The 17,721-nt window shown below is 40.2% G+C and overlaps 1 protein-coding gene across 3 annotated transcripts in view; it reads right to left on the bottom strand.

The window, feature by feature from the left end:
- Positions 1-1,948: 1,948 nt before the first annotated feature.
- PECR (peroxisomal trans-2-enoyl-CoA reductase) overlaps positions 1,949-17,721 on the bottom strand; it is a 28,893-nt gene continuing 13,120 nt past the window's right edge. For 2 of the 3 annotated variants that reach the window (XM_047873103.1, XM_047873105.1), the window contains exons 5-7: positions 15,179-15,275; positions 13,003-13,113; positions 4,740-5,839 (exon numbers count right to left, since the gene is read on the bottom strand). In XM_047873103.1, coding sequence (XP_047729059.1) covers positions 5,462-5,839; positions 13,003-13,113; positions 15,179-15,275 — 586 coding nt within the window. In that variant the 3' untranslated portion in view covers positions 4,740-5,461. Of the gene's footprint in view, positions 2,585-4,739; positions 5,840-13,002; positions 13,114-15,178; positions 15,276-17,721 lie in introns of those variants that run through there. The other variant, XM_047873104.1, reaches the window with a different exon arrangement.

Raw genomic sequence — 17,721 nt, 5'->3', positions numbered from 1 at the left:
TCTCTCTTTCTCTCTCTTGCCCTTGTAAGCTCCCTTGAGACAAAGTCCATGTGGTTTTTTTTTTTCCAGTACTGCACACCCAATTCCTACTGTAACGCTTAGCACATAGTAGGGGCTCGAAATTATTGAGCGAATTATTACTGAGTGATGAAACTTACTGAGGAATATTTAGTCTATAGCAAAATTTACTAAGTGTAGTAGCAAAAGAATATTATTGACAGGACACTATCACAAAGTGTACAAAGTCCTGGGGAATAGATTTATGATTCTAGAATACTGATAATGGTCAGCTGCCCAATAATAGGTCTAACAAGAAGATCTAATAAGGAATTGTAGCTAAGTCTCATGCTATGTGGGGTGACCTCCGTTCCTTAAGCAGAAATAAATAAGTGTCAATACTGTGGGGCTTTATGGGATTGTTTGCAGGCATCAGCATGAGGTAATTTGAAAAGCAAGCCCTGCCTCTTCCATCTTCCACACCAACCTGTGTTAGGGCTAGCCTGCCTTCTAGCCTGGCTTGTAATTCTTAGCAACTATGATATTATCATGTCCAGAAGGCCATTTTAAAGTACTATCTAGCAGGAAAAGATTTCTGATCTTTCCACATTAATAACATGGACACAAAATATATGGCTGTGCTCGCTCTCAGGGGCGACTCTGCACTCGAGCAAATGCAAGAGTGAGCACCTCCTTAAATGCTGCACTCTAGGCATCTCATTGGTCTCCCCCTGGTCCTGACCCTGCATGGGAGCCTAAGAAAATGGCAGATTCAGGGGCCCCTTCCCAGAGCTTGGTAAATTACATACAACTGTCGCCAACTTAACGATGGTTTGACTTACGATTTTTCAACTTTATGACAGTGTGAAAGTGATATGCTTTCGGCAGAATCTGTACTTCGAACTTTGAATTTATCCCGGGCTGGTGATATGCAATACCTATTCTCTTCTGATGTTAGGCAGTGGCAGACAGCCATAGCTCCCAGTCAGCCAATTGCGAGGGAAACCAACCAATACAACCATTCTGTACCCACACACCTTTTCTGGTTTTCACTTTCAGCACAGTACTCAATAAACTGCATAAGATAGTCAACACTTTATTGTAAGACAGGCCTCGTGTTAGACGATTTTGCCAAATGTTGGCTAATGTTAAGTGCTCTGGGCATGTTTAAAGGAGACTAGCCTAAGCTATGATGTTCAGTTAAGCTAGATGTATTAAATGCATTTGTGACTTAATGATACTATCAACTAACAGTGGGTTTATCAGGATGTAACCCCTTTGTAAGTCAAGGAGGATCTATACTTTGAACTGAGAATTACTGATAGAGGGAAATATCTACTTGACTTCAAGAGGGAATAAGTCAATTGGAAGAGGTTTAATTAAGACAAAAAATGAATGTGCATAATTTATAAGTGGCATTTCCGAAATCAGTTTGCCAGAAAAAATCAAGTGAAGGCAGAATGCTGAACCCTAACACATTTGTATCACATTTAATTAAAATGTTTGTATTGTCAATGGAGTACTACGTGGCAATGAGAGAGAATGAATATGGCCCTTTGTAGCAACGTGGATGGAACTGGAGAGTGTTATGCTAAGTGAAATAAGCCATACTGAGAAAGACAGATACCATATGTTTTCACTCTTATGTGGATCCTGAGAAACTTAATACAAACCCATGGGGGAGGGGAAGGAAAAAAAAAAAAAGAGGTTAGAGTGGGAGAGAGCCAAAGCATAAGAGACTCGTAAAAACTGAGAACAAACTGAGGGTTGATGGGTATTGAGGAGGGCACCTTTTGGGATGAGCACTGGGTGTTGTATGGAAACCAATTTGACAATAAATTTCATATATTGGAAAAAAATAAAAATAAAATAAAATGTTTGTGTTGTATACAAAAGGAGAAACATGAAGTTAAGGGAATACTTTGGATAGGAAATCAAGACACAAATCAAGTACTACAAAGAAATACTACGTATAACTTTATTTTTCTTTTGAATTAAGAAGGCTTATACAAATTTGACTTCATGAACAAAACAAATCCCATGTTGGTAATCACCAATAAGGCTTTACTGATCAAAAAATATTTGCCATAAGAAATGAGTCACTGTGTATCTCTCGTTTTAAGAATCACAACACTGTCACAATTTAAATTTATTGCCCACCTTTCCAATTAAATAGCAAAATCTTTTGGGAGATGATGATACCTCCATTTTTAATTTGAAATTATTGCATTTTTCAAATATTTTTCTTAGAAATAAAAAGTAAATCATAAAGTGTGTTAAGTCCATTCCTAAAAAAATCTTTAATCACAAGCTCAACCGTATTGGTTGGGACTTAAAAATGCTTTAATTTCAGGAATAGTTTTTGTACAGGCATGATTGATAACATTAAAAAGGCAGAAAGCAATTGTTCCATGCAAATTATTAGCTCTTATAAAGTACCAAAGTGTATTCTTGAGATGTTAAGGCATCTGGGGACAAAAGACACCTCTAGTTTCCTTGGCTTAGAGCTTGGATTTATTCTTGAAAGATTCCTTCATCCTTTTGACAACAGAAATGTCCCCTGCTCCCTCAGGCCAGTTGTCATGATCTGTTAAGTAAGTAGAAAACCTCACGTCCAGCACAAACCTATGAACCTCATTAATCCTCTTGGTTTCCAATACCCCCTCCTATTTTCCCTGGTTCACCCCTCTTCTCAGCGGGAAAAAGATATCATTAGGACAAATGGCAAAAGTCCTGAGAAAAACCTGCTTTGGAATCCCAGGTCTTCCCTGGACTAGCTCTCTAGCTCTTCCAAATGTGGAGAAGTTACTCTTCCTGAACCTGTTTCCTCATCAATTATCAGGGGGTGTAACAACATCTGTTTTTTAAAGTCATGAAAATTAGGGGCGCCTAGGTGGCTCAGTCAGTGGAGCATCCAACTCTTGATCTTGGCTTAGGTCATGATCTCACAGTTCGTGGGATAGAGCCCCATGTCGGGCTCCACGCTGACAGCGTGGAACTTGTTTGGGATTCTCTCTCTCTCTCTCTCTCTCTCTCTCTCTCTCTTTCTCTCTCTCTCTCTCTCTCTCCACCCCTCCCCCCCAAAATAAACAAATAAACTTAAAACCAAATAAATAAAGTGAAAATTAAATGCGACAGCCTGTATACAACACTTGGCATACTGAAGACATTCAAAAAATCCTACTTCCTTAATAACCAGGATGACTTTAAAACCATGTCCTTACTTTGCACTGGGCACATATAGCTGCCTTTCCAGCATCCAGTCCTTCACCCTGTTTCCAGTAACCTCCACTTCCACTTGGGAATCCATGAGGTTCTGGGGAAGTGACCCCACTTAGGTTACTGACTGAGCTAAGTCAAACAGTGCACTCCGTTCCCCTGGCTGTGGTTATTGGTTGAGGATGGCCATTCCCATAAGCTGGTCCAAAAGAGAGGGGGTCTCAGAACTCTGATAGAAATGCTGTAACCAAGTCATTCCCCTCCTCTCTCTCTCTGTCCAGATGGCTGTGAACAAAGAATCATGGCCTGTTAGGGGTCCCAGGCAGCCTTCCTGTAACCAGGAGAGTCAATCTTAAGATAAAGCCAATACTGCATTAGCAAAAACAAAGGGAAAAGAAGAAATTTATTGTCCTTGATGAGATCTATGAGCATATGATTCAAGTCCGGCTTGCTTTTCAGTTATTCAGGCCAATAAATTCCTCTACTAGTTAGGTTTGAGCTGCAGCTAAAAGCATGCTGAACCAGGGCTTTCAATGTGCATTATCTAATATAATGCTCCCAACCGTTTATTCAATAAATGCTATAAGTGACTCCACTTTACAGGAAAGAAAGTGGAGGCCTACAGAAATTAATTTTCCCCAAGGTCACACAGCTAATAAGGGCCTAGCCAAGTCTCCATCCCAGGCCTTGTCACTCCAGGGCTGGCAATCTTGGTAGGTTTTTTGTTTTTCTGTTTTTTTAATTTTTATTTATTTTTGAAAGAGAGAAAGCACACAAGCTGGGGAGGGGCAGAGAGAGTGAGAGGAAGACAGAGGATCTGAAGCAGGTTCTACACTGTCACTGTAGATCCTGATGCAGGGCTCAAACTCATGAACCATGAGATCATGACCTGACCGATGTCTGACACTTAACCGACTAAGCCATCCGGATGCCCCTAGGCTGACAATCTTAAAGAAAAGACTGGATGCAAATGCTCAACATTCCCATTCATTATTTGGGGCAAGTATATTCTCAAAAAATAGATGTGGCTGATTTCTCCCAAAATTTCTTTCCCTTTATGAAGGAAAAATGAAAAATACCCTCAACTCCACTGGTGAGGAAAGTGGAGAGCTTCCCTCCCATCCTGGCCACTTTAAATACTTTCAGAACACAGAACTGCAAAATGTAGGCATTTCTGTCTTTCCAACCAAGATCCATCCTTAAAACCGTGGTATCTTATGCACATCACCACATTGATGTTATCAGTAAGGAAATACAGATAGGGGAGGGGAAAATGATAAGTAAGACTAAAGTCCCATATGAATCATTTATTAATGCAAAGAAGGTCTTATGTCTTGATTAGACTATCAGTATACAGAAGAGTAGGGTGAACGAACCCAGGTCCCAGATATGAAATTGAAATACATATGCATTACATCGATCACGTTTTTTTAAGTTTATTTATTTTGAGAGAGAGAGAGAGAGAGAGAGAGAGAGAGAGAGAGAACCAGTGGGGGAGGGGCAGAGAGAGAAGGAGAGAAAGAGAGAATCCCAAGCAGGCTCCACACTGTCAGCATGGAGCCCAATGTGGGACTGGAACCCATGAACCATGAGATCACGACCTAAGCCGAAGTCAGATACTTAACCGACTGAGCCACTCAGGTGTCCTTACACTGATCACATTGTAGTTGCTCGTAGCCACTTACTCAACACTCTTCAGCAACAGTGCAAATATGTCTGAATTTTATATTTGTGTGCAACATCTATATTTGGTTGAGCCGTATAAAACTACTGCTTTTGTATATTAAGAATGGTTGAATACAGCAAATTCATATGGTTTTGCTGAGTCTATATCCCAAAGATAATGTAAAATAATACCATACCACCACCCCCCCCCCAGCCCCAGCCTACCACCAGGTCTGATTCTTCTGTTCAGATACACAAGCCCCTTATTAGAGGAACAGAGAAATTAAATCTTAAAAATATGGCAACCTCTTGCCCCTTTTCTCTCTCCTCCTTATAAATGTATACTCATATAGAGAATAGTTTTCATGACTAAAATTCCACCAACCTATGCACACACAGGCAACTTTTTAAATAGATAAAGTTGTGTGCTATAATAAAAATATTTAGATATTTTCTTTGACTGGGATCATTTCCTTTAAAGATCACATCAGGAATATAAATATTTTGTACATTTTTGATGTTCCATAAGAGAAAACCCTAATCCCTTTTGGTTTTTTTTTTTATTTTTTTTAATGTTTATTTATTTTTGAGAGAGAGAGAGAGAGAGAGACAGAGCATGAGCAGGGGAGGAGCAGAGAGAGGGAGACATGGAATCCAAGGCAAGCTCCAGGCTCTGAGCTGTCAGCACAGAGCCCAATGCGGGGCTCGAACACACAAACTGCGAGATCGTGACCTGAGCCACCCGGGCGCCCCTCCCTAATCCCTTTTGTAAGTGCTTAAGAAATTTTGAAAACTTGAACATGAAAAGGCATAAAGTCAGTGACTGCTCCTTTCTTGAGTGCTCACCTGGTACATCATATATTCGCGTATATAGAGACTGGCCCCCGTCCACCTCCACCAACTGTCCAGTGATAAAGGAAGCTGCTGGAGACAGCAGGAAGCAGACTATCGGGGAGATCTGGAAACAGAAGTACACACATACAGAAAAGTGGTTACAACCCATCTGGGGCTGTTTCCATACCCACGGAAACATATCTCAAAACCCATGACTGTAACATGAATTCTACAGTCCGTGTGCACCATACTCTGACAGAACAGACAACTGCCTTTTTCTGTTTGAGCACAATTGAAAAAAAAGTGACTAGTGCAGCAAGATAGGAAAGAATCTAGACAGTGTCAAACAAGCTACACGATGTGAATAAGCTGAAAGTGATCACTGTGCTTAATCTTTCCCAAACAACTCAGTTCCTTCCACACCTTTCATTACCTGCCATAACCCCACTTTTCTTCCTCTTCTTTTTTTCTTTTAATGTTTATTTATTTTTAGGAGAGAAAGAGAGACAGAGCATGAGCAGGGGAGGGGACAGAGAGAGGGAGACACAGAATCAGAAGCAGGCTCCAGGCTCCGAGCTGTCAGCGCTGAGCCTGACGCGGGGCTCGAACTCACGGAGCGCGAGATCATGACCTGAGCCAAAGTTGGATACGCAACCGACTGAGCCACCCAGATGCCCCATAACTCCACTTTTCAATGCCATCATATGCCTTTTATATTTTTGTCCCTGAAATAGCCAATGCGTCTATATAACAATAAATTGGCATTGTAGCTTGCTCAGTCAATGGTCTTGCAGGCTGCAAGGCCAGGAACTCAGACTACAGGAGCTTCCTACAAGGGGGACTTCAAGACCCCACTGCATCCCCTAAAAATTCAGAGGTAGATGATGAGTACAGAAACATCTACTTCCAAAACCAAAAAGAAAGAGGACTTATTTCACTGGACATAAAGGAACTCTCTATGAGGCTATTGGCACAGGAGGAGTTTCTCAAAGGGAGATCCCAAACACCTGCATTAGAATCCTTGGGTCCCTACCTGAGACCTTCTAAATTGTAAGCTCTGGGGTTGGAGACCCAGAATCTGCTACTTTATGAAGCTCCCTAGCAGAAGTGAGATAAGGGGGAGGCTAATGGTGCTTAGGGTGCAGTATTTAAGGAGGCACTCACTCTCAGGGCAGACCCTGCCCTTGTGTGACCCTGAGAGTGAGGCACATCCCTAAGTTTTATGTCCATGCCTTGCTTGCCTCACCCCAGTCAGGGCTGTGTACCTAGAGTGTTCTCTTACATAGCTATGCCTCTTTGAGACTGTGAGACCCTGGAGGGCAGGCATAGCCTTCTCTCCATGCTTGTGTCCCCAGAAGCACTGGCCACATGACACAGCCCACTTTCCGTATGGCTAGTCTGAACTGAGATGTGCTCTACATGTAAAATACACTCTAGATTTTGAAGACTTGGTCTGGAGAGAAGAGGTAAAATCTATAGAAGAATGTAAAATGATGTTTTAGATACATTGGGTTGAATAAAATTTTATTAATAATATTTAATTAAATTCTTATATATTACATATTGGTTATAACAATATTAATTTTATATTTTTTTACTCTTTTTTTTTAAGTTTATTTGTTTTGAGAGAGAGAGTACGCATGCATGAGAGTGGCAGAGGGGCAGAGAGAGGGGGAGGGAGAGAATTCCAAGCAGGCTCGACACCTAGCGAGGAGCCCAACACAGGGCTCAATCTCACAAACCGAAGGTCATGACCTGAGCCAAAATCAAGAGTCAGATACTCATCCGATTGAGCCACCCAGGTGCCCCTTTACTTTTCTTAATGTGGCTAGTGGTTAGCTTAAAATTACACGTGTCACTATTACGGTATTTCTATTGGACAACACTCGTATAGAGAATTAATCATTGAAAAGTTTCCACGTCTCTGAGAAAGGGGAGAGAGTTCTGACCTATGATCAAAAGAAACCACCAGAGCTTGCATTAACCTGTGTTATCAATCAACAACATCTCACCCGATGAGTCAGGAAGACTCCACTCCAGTATGCTCCTTCCTGAATGCCAGCCAAACAAAAACCCTCTCTCCTGGGTAATCATGCCCTCCAGAAATCTGCAAATCCCTAAAACCACACTTGCCCCAGGAAAACAGAAAGAGCCATAGTCTGCTCTGTTCACAGAGACTGTGCCAGACTAGTAATAAATGTGGCTTCGTGCTGAATTTTGTTTGAAATATTTACTGATGGCCTCATGTGTTTCGTATCAAATAAGCGCTTAATAAACAGAATGAAAGCTCTATATGCATCCCTTGCCTAAAATGAAGGGAAGTTACATCACCCAGCTCCTGCTACAGTGTTTTGCCCAGAGACCAGGCACCACTAAATGATACTGAATTGAATTGAAGCTATCTGTTAGGTAAAAGATAGGTAAATATTCATAGCTCATGGTTTACTTTAGGAGCTCAACGTGGAGCTAAACTGAACTAATACAATTTTTATAATCACCAAATTAACTAGGCACTATTGTAATATCTTCCAATAGACTCTTCTAAACTTTGATTTTAACAAAATCCATTTGATGGATGGGTTTGAGGAACCAAGCCATTCACAAGAGTTTTATCAATCAGTAAACACTATTAAAAACCAGCAGCCGAGGGCACCTGGGTGGCTCAGTCAGTTAAGCGTCCGATTTTGGTTCAGGTCATGATCTCGCGGTCTGTGAGTTCGAGCCCCGCGTCAGGCTCTGTGCCGACAGATCAGAGCCTGGGGTCTGCTTTGGATTCTGTGTCTCCCTCTCTCTACCCTTCCCCATTGCACTCTGTCTCTGTCTCTGTCTCTCTCTCTCAAAAGTAAACATTAAAGACTGGCAGCTTGTCTCCACTTTATCTATGTGGGTAACACCTCTTTTAGCACAGTTACCTCTTTACTTTCTGCTCTGTTTATTAAAGACCCCGGGGATTTTAAATATGCAAGCTGGGGGATGAATCCCAGTACCATGAGCCATGTATGACCATAGACAAGTTACCGCACCTCACTGGCCCTTAGTTTCTTAATTTCATAAAATGAGAAGGCTCTGCCAAGTGCTGCATTCCTTCCCCCAGAATGTCGAAGGACACCCTAGGAAGTCTAGGCCATTCCTTTTAAAAGTACAGCTAGGTTCTGACCCTCCTGACTCTGCTCCAGGGACTGTCACTTAAAAGCCAGCAACTCAGTGAAAGCAGTTCAGTCAATGGCCTAGTGTGAACGTTCTGCCCCAGGGAGGATTTGCTGGGGCGATGAGAGTATCTTGGAAACACGACCTGACCGAGGGATGCCAGGACAATCAGGCAGAGGCACTCCCTTGTTCTGCATCTCCCGGAAGCTCCCACGCTCTCTCCTTCCCCTTCACATCTAAACTATTTGAAGGTTTCACCTACATTAGTCAAAGTATGGTCAGCAAAACCCTGGGCATACCTAAGACCTTTTCAGGTGCTTTGCAAGGACAAAACTGTTTTTGTTATAACACTAACTTTTCATTTGTCTTTTTCACTGTGTTGACATTTGCATTAATGACGCCAAAGCAGTGGTGGGAAAAACTCCTGGAGTCTCAGCTCAGAAATCAGCAAATCATGGCAGGAATACAAAGAGGAACCAGGTCCCTAGGCTAGTAGTGGTCATTATATTCTTCACTGGCAAGTACACATGGGGGGAAAGGCCTGTTTCACTTCAGAATATCTTTGATGAAGCAGCAGAATTTATTCATCATATGAATCTCAACCAGTGGGTACACACCTTCTTAATATCCTGTGTTATAACGTGGGAATTACTCATTAAGCTTCTCTACTGCAGTGGAAGTAGAAGAGTTGTGATCTGAACTAGTCACTCTCTTCATGAAATACAATTTTTCACTGGGATAAATGACTAACACGCTACGGTAATTCCCGCTGGGGTATTTGGCAGCCTTTTTTTTTTCCCCCCCCAAAAATGAACAAAGTGAGAATGTCTCTTCAAAGGAAGACAATTGTTGTTTTTTCGTGTTTGTTGTCAACAATAAGATCTGAGCTTTCGAGTGAAAATGAGGATTTTGGAAAACTTGCACGTGTCAACATGAGCTTGACAATTTCCTAACACTTCAAGATTTTTCTGAAGAGATCAGTGGTGATATTAACAAACGTGATCTTTTGTGTAAGGGATTTTTTTAATATAATGGATTGCGTGTCAACATCCAGAAGATCCCCATAACTCAGTGAACCAGTTTTTTACCAAACTGATGCCAATAACTGATGTTATAAAAATCGTGTGTGGCTGAAAGTCCCAAAGTGCAAGAAAGACTAATGGATTTTAATGTAACAGAGCATAAAAGATTCACTCACATGGTTTGAGATTGATGGCACACTGCAACCTATCTTTAAGAAACAGACACTTGTCAAACATCAAAGAAGAATAGCCACAATTATCTGAAAAGTCCATTAAAATGCTCCTTCCTTTTCCAACTGTACATGTACATGAAGTTGGATTTTCTTCATATGCTTTAAACAAAACAACATATTGCCAACATATCAAATGCACGTGCAGATAAGAGTCTAGTTGTATTCTATGAAGCCATACGTTAAAGAAATTTGTAAAAGTGTAAAGCAAATACAAAAAATGGTTTTCCTTTGCTTTTTAAAATACAGCAATTTTTCATTAAAAATATCATTCATGTTAACACGTAATGCCTTTATTATTTTAAATGAACTGATCCATATTTCTTAAACTTCTCAATTTTGATTTCTGTGCAGTAAATATAGATAATATAGTTCATATAAGTGAAGGGAAATGTTGTGTCCAATGAAAATTTAATTATATCATCTCCTTGATTAAAATCCTTAAACCCCTCTTAGTTTTCAGAATAGAAATATGAACACCTTGTTTACAACGGCTCATGAAATGTCTGATTTAACAGTACCTCCCAAAAACTTAATATGCAAAAGTATTCTACTTCAGGAATTCTAGAAAAGTTACTTCTCACATAAGAGTGCATGTGTGTGTTTAAGGATGTTCACCGAAGAATTACCACAATGCTGAAAATATAAATGGAATCTAAATGTGCAACAATGGAGCCTAATTAAATATATCATGATCTATCCTTAGCAAGCTGCAGAAAAACACACACAGTAGAATCCCATTTTGTAAAAAAAAAGGTCAATAAATACAGGTATTTTTGTGTATGCATAGTAAACTTCTGAAAAAATATACATCAAAACAACAATGAAAGCTAGTTCAGGAATTAGAAAACACTTTCTTTTAAGGGTTTTATGGTTTTACTTTTATATTTAGCGTTTTAATATATCTGAAAATGATTTTGTATGTGATACAAGATAGGAGGCCTAATATATATATATTTTTTAATGTTTCTTTATTTTGAGAGAGGGAGAGAGAGCACACACACATGCACACGTGCAAGCGCAGCAGGGGCAGAAAGAGAGAATCACAAGTCGGCTGCAGCCTCAGCACAGAGCCCTACGTGGGGCTTGATCCCCCCGACCATGGGATCATGACCTGAGCCAAAATCAAGAGTCAGACCCTTAATGGACAGAGCCACTCAGGCACCCCAGCCTAATTTATTTCTAGTTAAACAGCCAATTGCTGCAAAACTTCTGCTAAATGGTCAATCCTTCCCTCACAGTTGTGAAATGTTACTTTCTCCTTATAAACTCCTCGTGTATACATGGTACTGATGTAAGAGTGCATTCTGTGCCACTAACTTTATTTATTTATTATTATTTTTAACGTTTATTTATTTTTGAGACAGAGAGAGAGCATGAACGGGGGAGGGGCAGAGAGAGAGGGAGACACAGAATCGGAAACAGGCTCCAGGCTCCGAGCCATCAGCCCAGAGCCCGACGTGGGGCTCAAACTCACAGACCGCGAGATCGTGACCTGAGCTGAAGTCGGACACTTAACCGACTGAGCCACCCAGGCGCCCCATAAGAGTGCATTCTGTTCCACTAACTTTAATCTGTTCCCGTGCCAATACCAGATATTGTATATAAGTATAGCATTATAGTATGTTTTGACATTGGGAAGGTCAAATCCCCTCCATTATTTTTTTCAAAACATTTTTTGGCTGTTTTTGCATAAATATTTTTCTAGACAAACTTTAGAATCGGTGTGTTGAATTCTGAAACTACATTAAACTTATACATTAACTTAGGGAAGCTTGATTTTATTTACTTTTGTTTTTTTACCATTATTTTTTTAAATTGAAGTACAGGAGCGCCCGGGTGGCTCAGTCAGTTAAGCAACCGACTCTCAGTTTTGGCTCAGGTCATGATCTCACGGTTCTTAAGTTTGAGTCTCGCATCAGGCTCTGTGCTGACGGGGCAGAGCCTGCTTGAGATTCTCTTTCTCCCTCTCTCTGCCCATCCTCCACTAGTACTCGCGTGCTCTCTCTCTCCCTCTCTCAAAATAAATAAACTTAAAAAAAAGTGAAGTAGAGTTGACACACAATGTTACATTAGTTTCAGGCCTATGACCTTGTATTTGACAATTCTGTCTGCTATGCTATGTTCACTGTAAGCGTAGCTACCATTGGTCAACATACAAAGGGAAACCTGATTTTAATAAAATTGATTCTCTCCATTGAGGAATAGGACATGTCTCTGTTTATTCATTTTTTTTGTTTTTTAGTAATACATTTCTTTTTGTTTAGAGCTAAGTTTACACCAGGTATTTCTGTTTTTCCTATTATTGCAGGAAAGGCATCCTTTTTTTCACTATATTTTCAGACTGTGTTTTTAAGACTATATTTTGAGATATTGCTGGCCTTTAATAAGTCTACTGATTTCTACATATTAAATATGGCCCTTAGAGAAAGCACGTATGGAACTTCACATAGCCATAATCATCTGACTTTGCTTAGGGTCCTGGGTCCCAACAAAGGCCATGTGATAAAATAATACAGCTGAAAAGTGCAATGAAACATTAAGACCATGCTGTTCTTAATTCACACTGCATTCAATCCTGAATAAAGATCAGGATCTTTATTCTGTGGGCGTGCAAAGCAGGGAGCCAGAAGATAACAGGGGAAATGGTCTGGTAGCAATGGGAGCACTCATGTCTATCAGCCAACCAGACCGTGTAAAAAGGACACCAAATGTTACAAGTTTCCAAAGTATAAAAGAAAGTAATAGGGGGTTGGCTGGCTGGCTGGCTCAGTCGGTGGATCATGCAACTCTTGATCTTAGGGTTGTAAGTTCGAGCCCTATGTTGGGTAAAGAGATCACTTAAAAAAAAAGTAATTAGAATCGATATTATTAGAAATATACATTACCTCCTCAGGAATTCCAATTCGCTTAGCTGGGATTCTCTTAAAGTACGCAGCAAAAATGTCTTCTGCTAAAGGACCATAGTTGTCAACAGCAGTCGGGGAATAAATGACGCCCTATGTTTAAGAATAAAATGAGACAAAATAAAGCACATAAAAACTAAATTTTAATCTCAAAGACATCAAGGCAGTCTATTGCCCAATGCCAAAAAGTAAGTGGGTTAATTTTTACAGAAAAGTCAACATCTCCAATATTAATTTTTCTCAATATTGTCAAAGAAGTGCAGCTACCATGTTACAAATGGATTATCTGAATACTCACTTTGTGACCTCCTCTCCCTTAATAACCAGACAAGCCCTAGATTTTTTCTGAAAAGACTTGCTTTCTAAAAACATAACTGTGTGAATAGATCAGACAGGCACTTAACTAGGAACAGTGGGACAGGGGAGTCTACTCTATCTTCTGCTAAACTTCTCTGTTTCATAACAGAAGCCTAGGCTATGGTTATGTGAGACTTAGAAAATGCAGTATTTTCATGGGTTTTCTCTATAGTGATATCACAAATAAAATATTTGAATCCAGTATAAATAAACCAAAATTTTAATTTTTTTGGAATTCTTTTATTTAGCTTTACTAGCTTTCAAGGGTTTATAAAGCCAAGAAAATTACTCAAAAACTGTATAACACACAATAAAGCTATTGGTTATGAATCCATCCCTACAGCAGAGGTTACAGCAGTGAGTGAGGGAGGAAACCAAAGGGTTTTGGTGGTATTCATTACTCCAAATGATAATGGGGCACTGTACTGGTTTCCAATGAAACAATTTGGAACTTTTATTTAAAGAGGATGAAACCTTCTAGAAGTATTAAGGTTTAGACATTTAACCTAAAAACATCTTCTGGAGATATATGTGACTTTGTAACACTAACATACTATTAAATGTTTTCAAGAAATGCACTTCTGGGGGCCAGTATTCGAAGATACCAACACGAAGAATGAAACTGTAATGAATTTTTTCCTACAAATACTTGAGTGTAATACGGGTAAGGTGATGTCAGCTGTGAAGGACTGAAGAGATATGAAATTTCTGGCTAGGAGCCTGCAATTTGTTAAAGATGAGATTTCTCTACTCACTTCAAGTCAGTTCTTGCTTAGTTCCTACCCAGTAGCATGGATAACAATATCTATAGATATATGGACAGGTCTGTAGATATTATAACCACAGATGTTATAGTTTCATATATAGGGATGATTACTATCTTAGAAAAAAAGCAAGAGACATCACAGAGAAGTGGATTTAGGCTGAGTTTTGCCAGATGAGTGAGATATTTCACATGATCTCTCTCTTGAAGTACACAGCCGGTATGTAATACCCAGGGACGCTTAAGCTATATCTTATTTCACACACACAAAAAATGAAATTGAACATATTGTGATTTGAACATATAGTGATTTCTCCCCTATAATTTACAGTATGTTGCTGAGAAATTTTTTCTCGACTTCTAAACAATCTTTAACTTGAATTAGACTTCAGATTTTTCTCTCTCTCCTTGTGATGAATTAATGATATACCAAGAAATAACAAAATAATCTGGCAAAATTTGTTCTTTAAAGCAGTGGTTCTCAATCTTCACTGTGCATTTGAATTTCCTAGGTGGCTTTTAAAAATACCAATGCCTGGATTCCATAGTTTGGAGTCAAGTGTACATATTGCTAGTTTTTCAACATTTCATAGATAATTCTAATATATTGTCAAGAATGAGAATCATTGGCTTAATTTAACCTTCTTGACAATCTGGTTGTAGATCAAAGAACGCTTCTTTCTGATTTTACCTATTTAAAAAAAAATTTTTTTTAATGTTTATTTATTTTTGAAGGAGAGAGAGACAGAGCATGAGCTGGGAAGGGGAAGAGAGAGACAGGAGACACAGAATCCAAAGCAGGCTCCAGGCTCTGAGCTGTCAGTACAGAGCCCGACTAGAGGCTCAAACTCACAGCCATGAGATCCTGATGTCAGATGCTTAACTGACTGAGCCACCCAGGTGCCCCTGATTTTACGTGTTTTTAAAAACCAATCTTTTCTAGTATACATGAGTATTAACAAATACCTCTATCAACAACACAAATGGAATCAGAAGAGAACAAGTTGTCAATAGCTTTCATATGGAACGTTTACCTACAGGGGCAACACAGTTGATCCTTATTCCACTGCTGGCCCATTCCACAGCTAAGGTTTTGGTGAGGTTATAAACACCTTCTCTGGCAGCTCCACTGTGCCTTTAGAAGACGAAACATAAAAATTATAGCCAGCTTCTGCTGTTTCTCTTGTTAACTGACGGATGTGCCAATGACCTGTCAGAGCCCCACAGATATATTCTTGTTGAGTCTGTCTTTTTGATCCTTTTTCTGAACACGGGGAAGGAGGGGGGGGGTCCTTCAATGTTAAAGCCAAAACACAGTTATCTGATGGTCAAACAAATCTTACATTATAGGCACACATAACATCCTCCAAAACACCATGACCGTAAAAGAAATATTTTGAAGATCTTTTGATTACATAGAAAAACTAACAAACTGGTAATTTTAAGGGTTACAAATGTGTGGGTTTTGTTTTTTGTTTTTTGTTTTTTTTTGAAAGAGAGAGAGAGAGAGAGAGAGAGAGAGAGAGTGGACACAAGCAGGGGAAAAGGACAGAGGGAGACAGAGAGAGAATCTCAAGCAGGCTCCAGGCTCAGTGCAGAGCCTGATGCAGGGTTTGATCCCATGACCCTGGGATCATGACCTGAGCCAAATTCAAGAGTTGGACACTCAACCAACTGAGCCACCCAGGCACCCCACAAATGTGGTTATTTTTTAAATCAATTTTAGATGATTAGGGATAAGAATTCATACATTGGGCTAGAAATAGTATCAATAGGCTTTCTAGACACCCCAAAATTTAAATAAATTTTAATATATTTCCAGAAAGGAAGTGCAAAATACTTAGGCCTGCATCCATATGGGATCTCATGCATAAAGTACAGATACAATGTTGCTTAGAATTTCTAATTACAAGGTCTTCAGAACCAAGCGTGTGAAACCCGGGGGTATATCCACTTCTCACTAAAGACCTACAGAGTCCAACGTTCTTGAAGAAAACCTATCTCTGTTCCAGTGTTGTCTGCAGCAACCCTGGCAGGACTCCATGCAGAAGCCAACTTACTTGGTCAGAATCACCCAAGTGATCCCACAACTACCCAACGGGGCCACAACTTCTGTTGCTACTGAATCTAGCAGTCCAGGGTGGATCTACAGAATACGTTCCCGTGTCCTGTCTACTACCACCAGTGCAAGGAGGGGCTCAATTGCAACACTCAGCTGGGACAGATAATTGAAATTGAAAACACCAGGAGCAGGAAACAGGGTCAGGAAGAGACATGCTTATATAGAAGCACAACCGAGTCCTGACTCTTTCCTTTGAGGAGGACTAGAGGTGTTTGTCCCCTTGCACTCAGCCCCCTGATCACCAGGGTCACCATGTGAGGTGACCTCCTCATAGAAAAAGGCTCAGCAGTTACAGTGAGCCCCTGAAGAAACAAGTGGCAGATGTTCAGAAACTGGTAGGCGCCCGGAGCACCTGGGTGGCTCAGTCAGTTAAGCATCTGACTTCAGCTCAGGTCATGATCTCACAGGTCGTGAGTTCAAGCCCCATGTTGGGCTCTGTGCTGACGGCTTCAGAGCCGGGAGCCTGCTTTGGATTCTGTGTCTCCCTCTCTCTCTGCCCCTCCCCCACTCATGCTCTGTCTCTCTCTCTCTCTCTCAAAAATAAATAAACATTTAAACAATGTTTTTAAAAAGAAAGAAAGAAACTGGTAGGTGCCCAAGAGAGAAAGCCGCTAGAATGAGAGACAGAGGTGGAAAATCAGAGACAGATATTAGTGAATCCCCATCAGGACAGAACAGATGCTGGATAATTCAGCTTTGGAGTGATGACTATGTCACATGAAGTGCTGTTCCAGTCATTCTTCTGCTAAAGGAAACACCGAGAGGGACTGGCATTTATCTGAACTAGGAGTTGAGTGAAATTATATTTTACCATTTCCATGACAAGCTCACATCCTCTTTCAATGACCAATTTCTGTATCAGGTAATATCTGAAACCTCTTGCAGTCTGTGTGAGAACAGATTACAAGTAATAAACTGCCTTGAAGGCTGTCACATTGCTTCATTTTCTTCCTGTCATTTATAAATAGGAGGCAGGATGATGTACAACTGTCAGTGAATAGAGCACTAACAAATGTTTCAAATGCTTCTGCAACTTACACACATAAAACCATACAGTATATGCTCTTTTTCACTTGGCTTCTTTCACTCAGAATAATTATTTTGAGATTCCTCCATGTTGTTGCCTGAGCTAATAGCTCATTTGCTCTTATTTCCAAGTAGTAGTCTGTTACATAGATAGACTACAATTGGTGGATTCATTCACCCGCAGATGGGCGTTTGGGCTACAAACTGTCTATCCATGTGAAATGGGAGTTAGTTTTTTGGCTAATCTTTTGCCCTTGTAATCATGAACAACCACCCAAAAGATCAGCAGGTCAGGCTAAACTCCCCCACATAGATGTAACAGAAAAAATGTAATGTCTTAGGCAACATTAAGAAAAGTGTGCCAAGGAGCAACGCAGTTCAAACACACACACAAGATACCCAGATAGCCTTTCAACAAATCAAAAGGTGCTCC

This window comes from Prionailurus viverrinus, chromosome C1 (assembly GCF_022837055.1).
Source record: "Prionailurus viverrinus isolate Anna chromosome C1, UM_Priviv_1.0, whole genome shotgun sequence".
In the NCBI taxonomy this organism is placed as follows: Eukaryota; Metazoa; Chordata; class Mammalia; order Carnivora; family Felidae; genus Prionailurus; species Prionailurus viverrinus.
The sequence above is the reverse complement of the archived record's forward strand: the minus strand, read 5'-3'. Positions and strand labels throughout refer to the sequence as shown.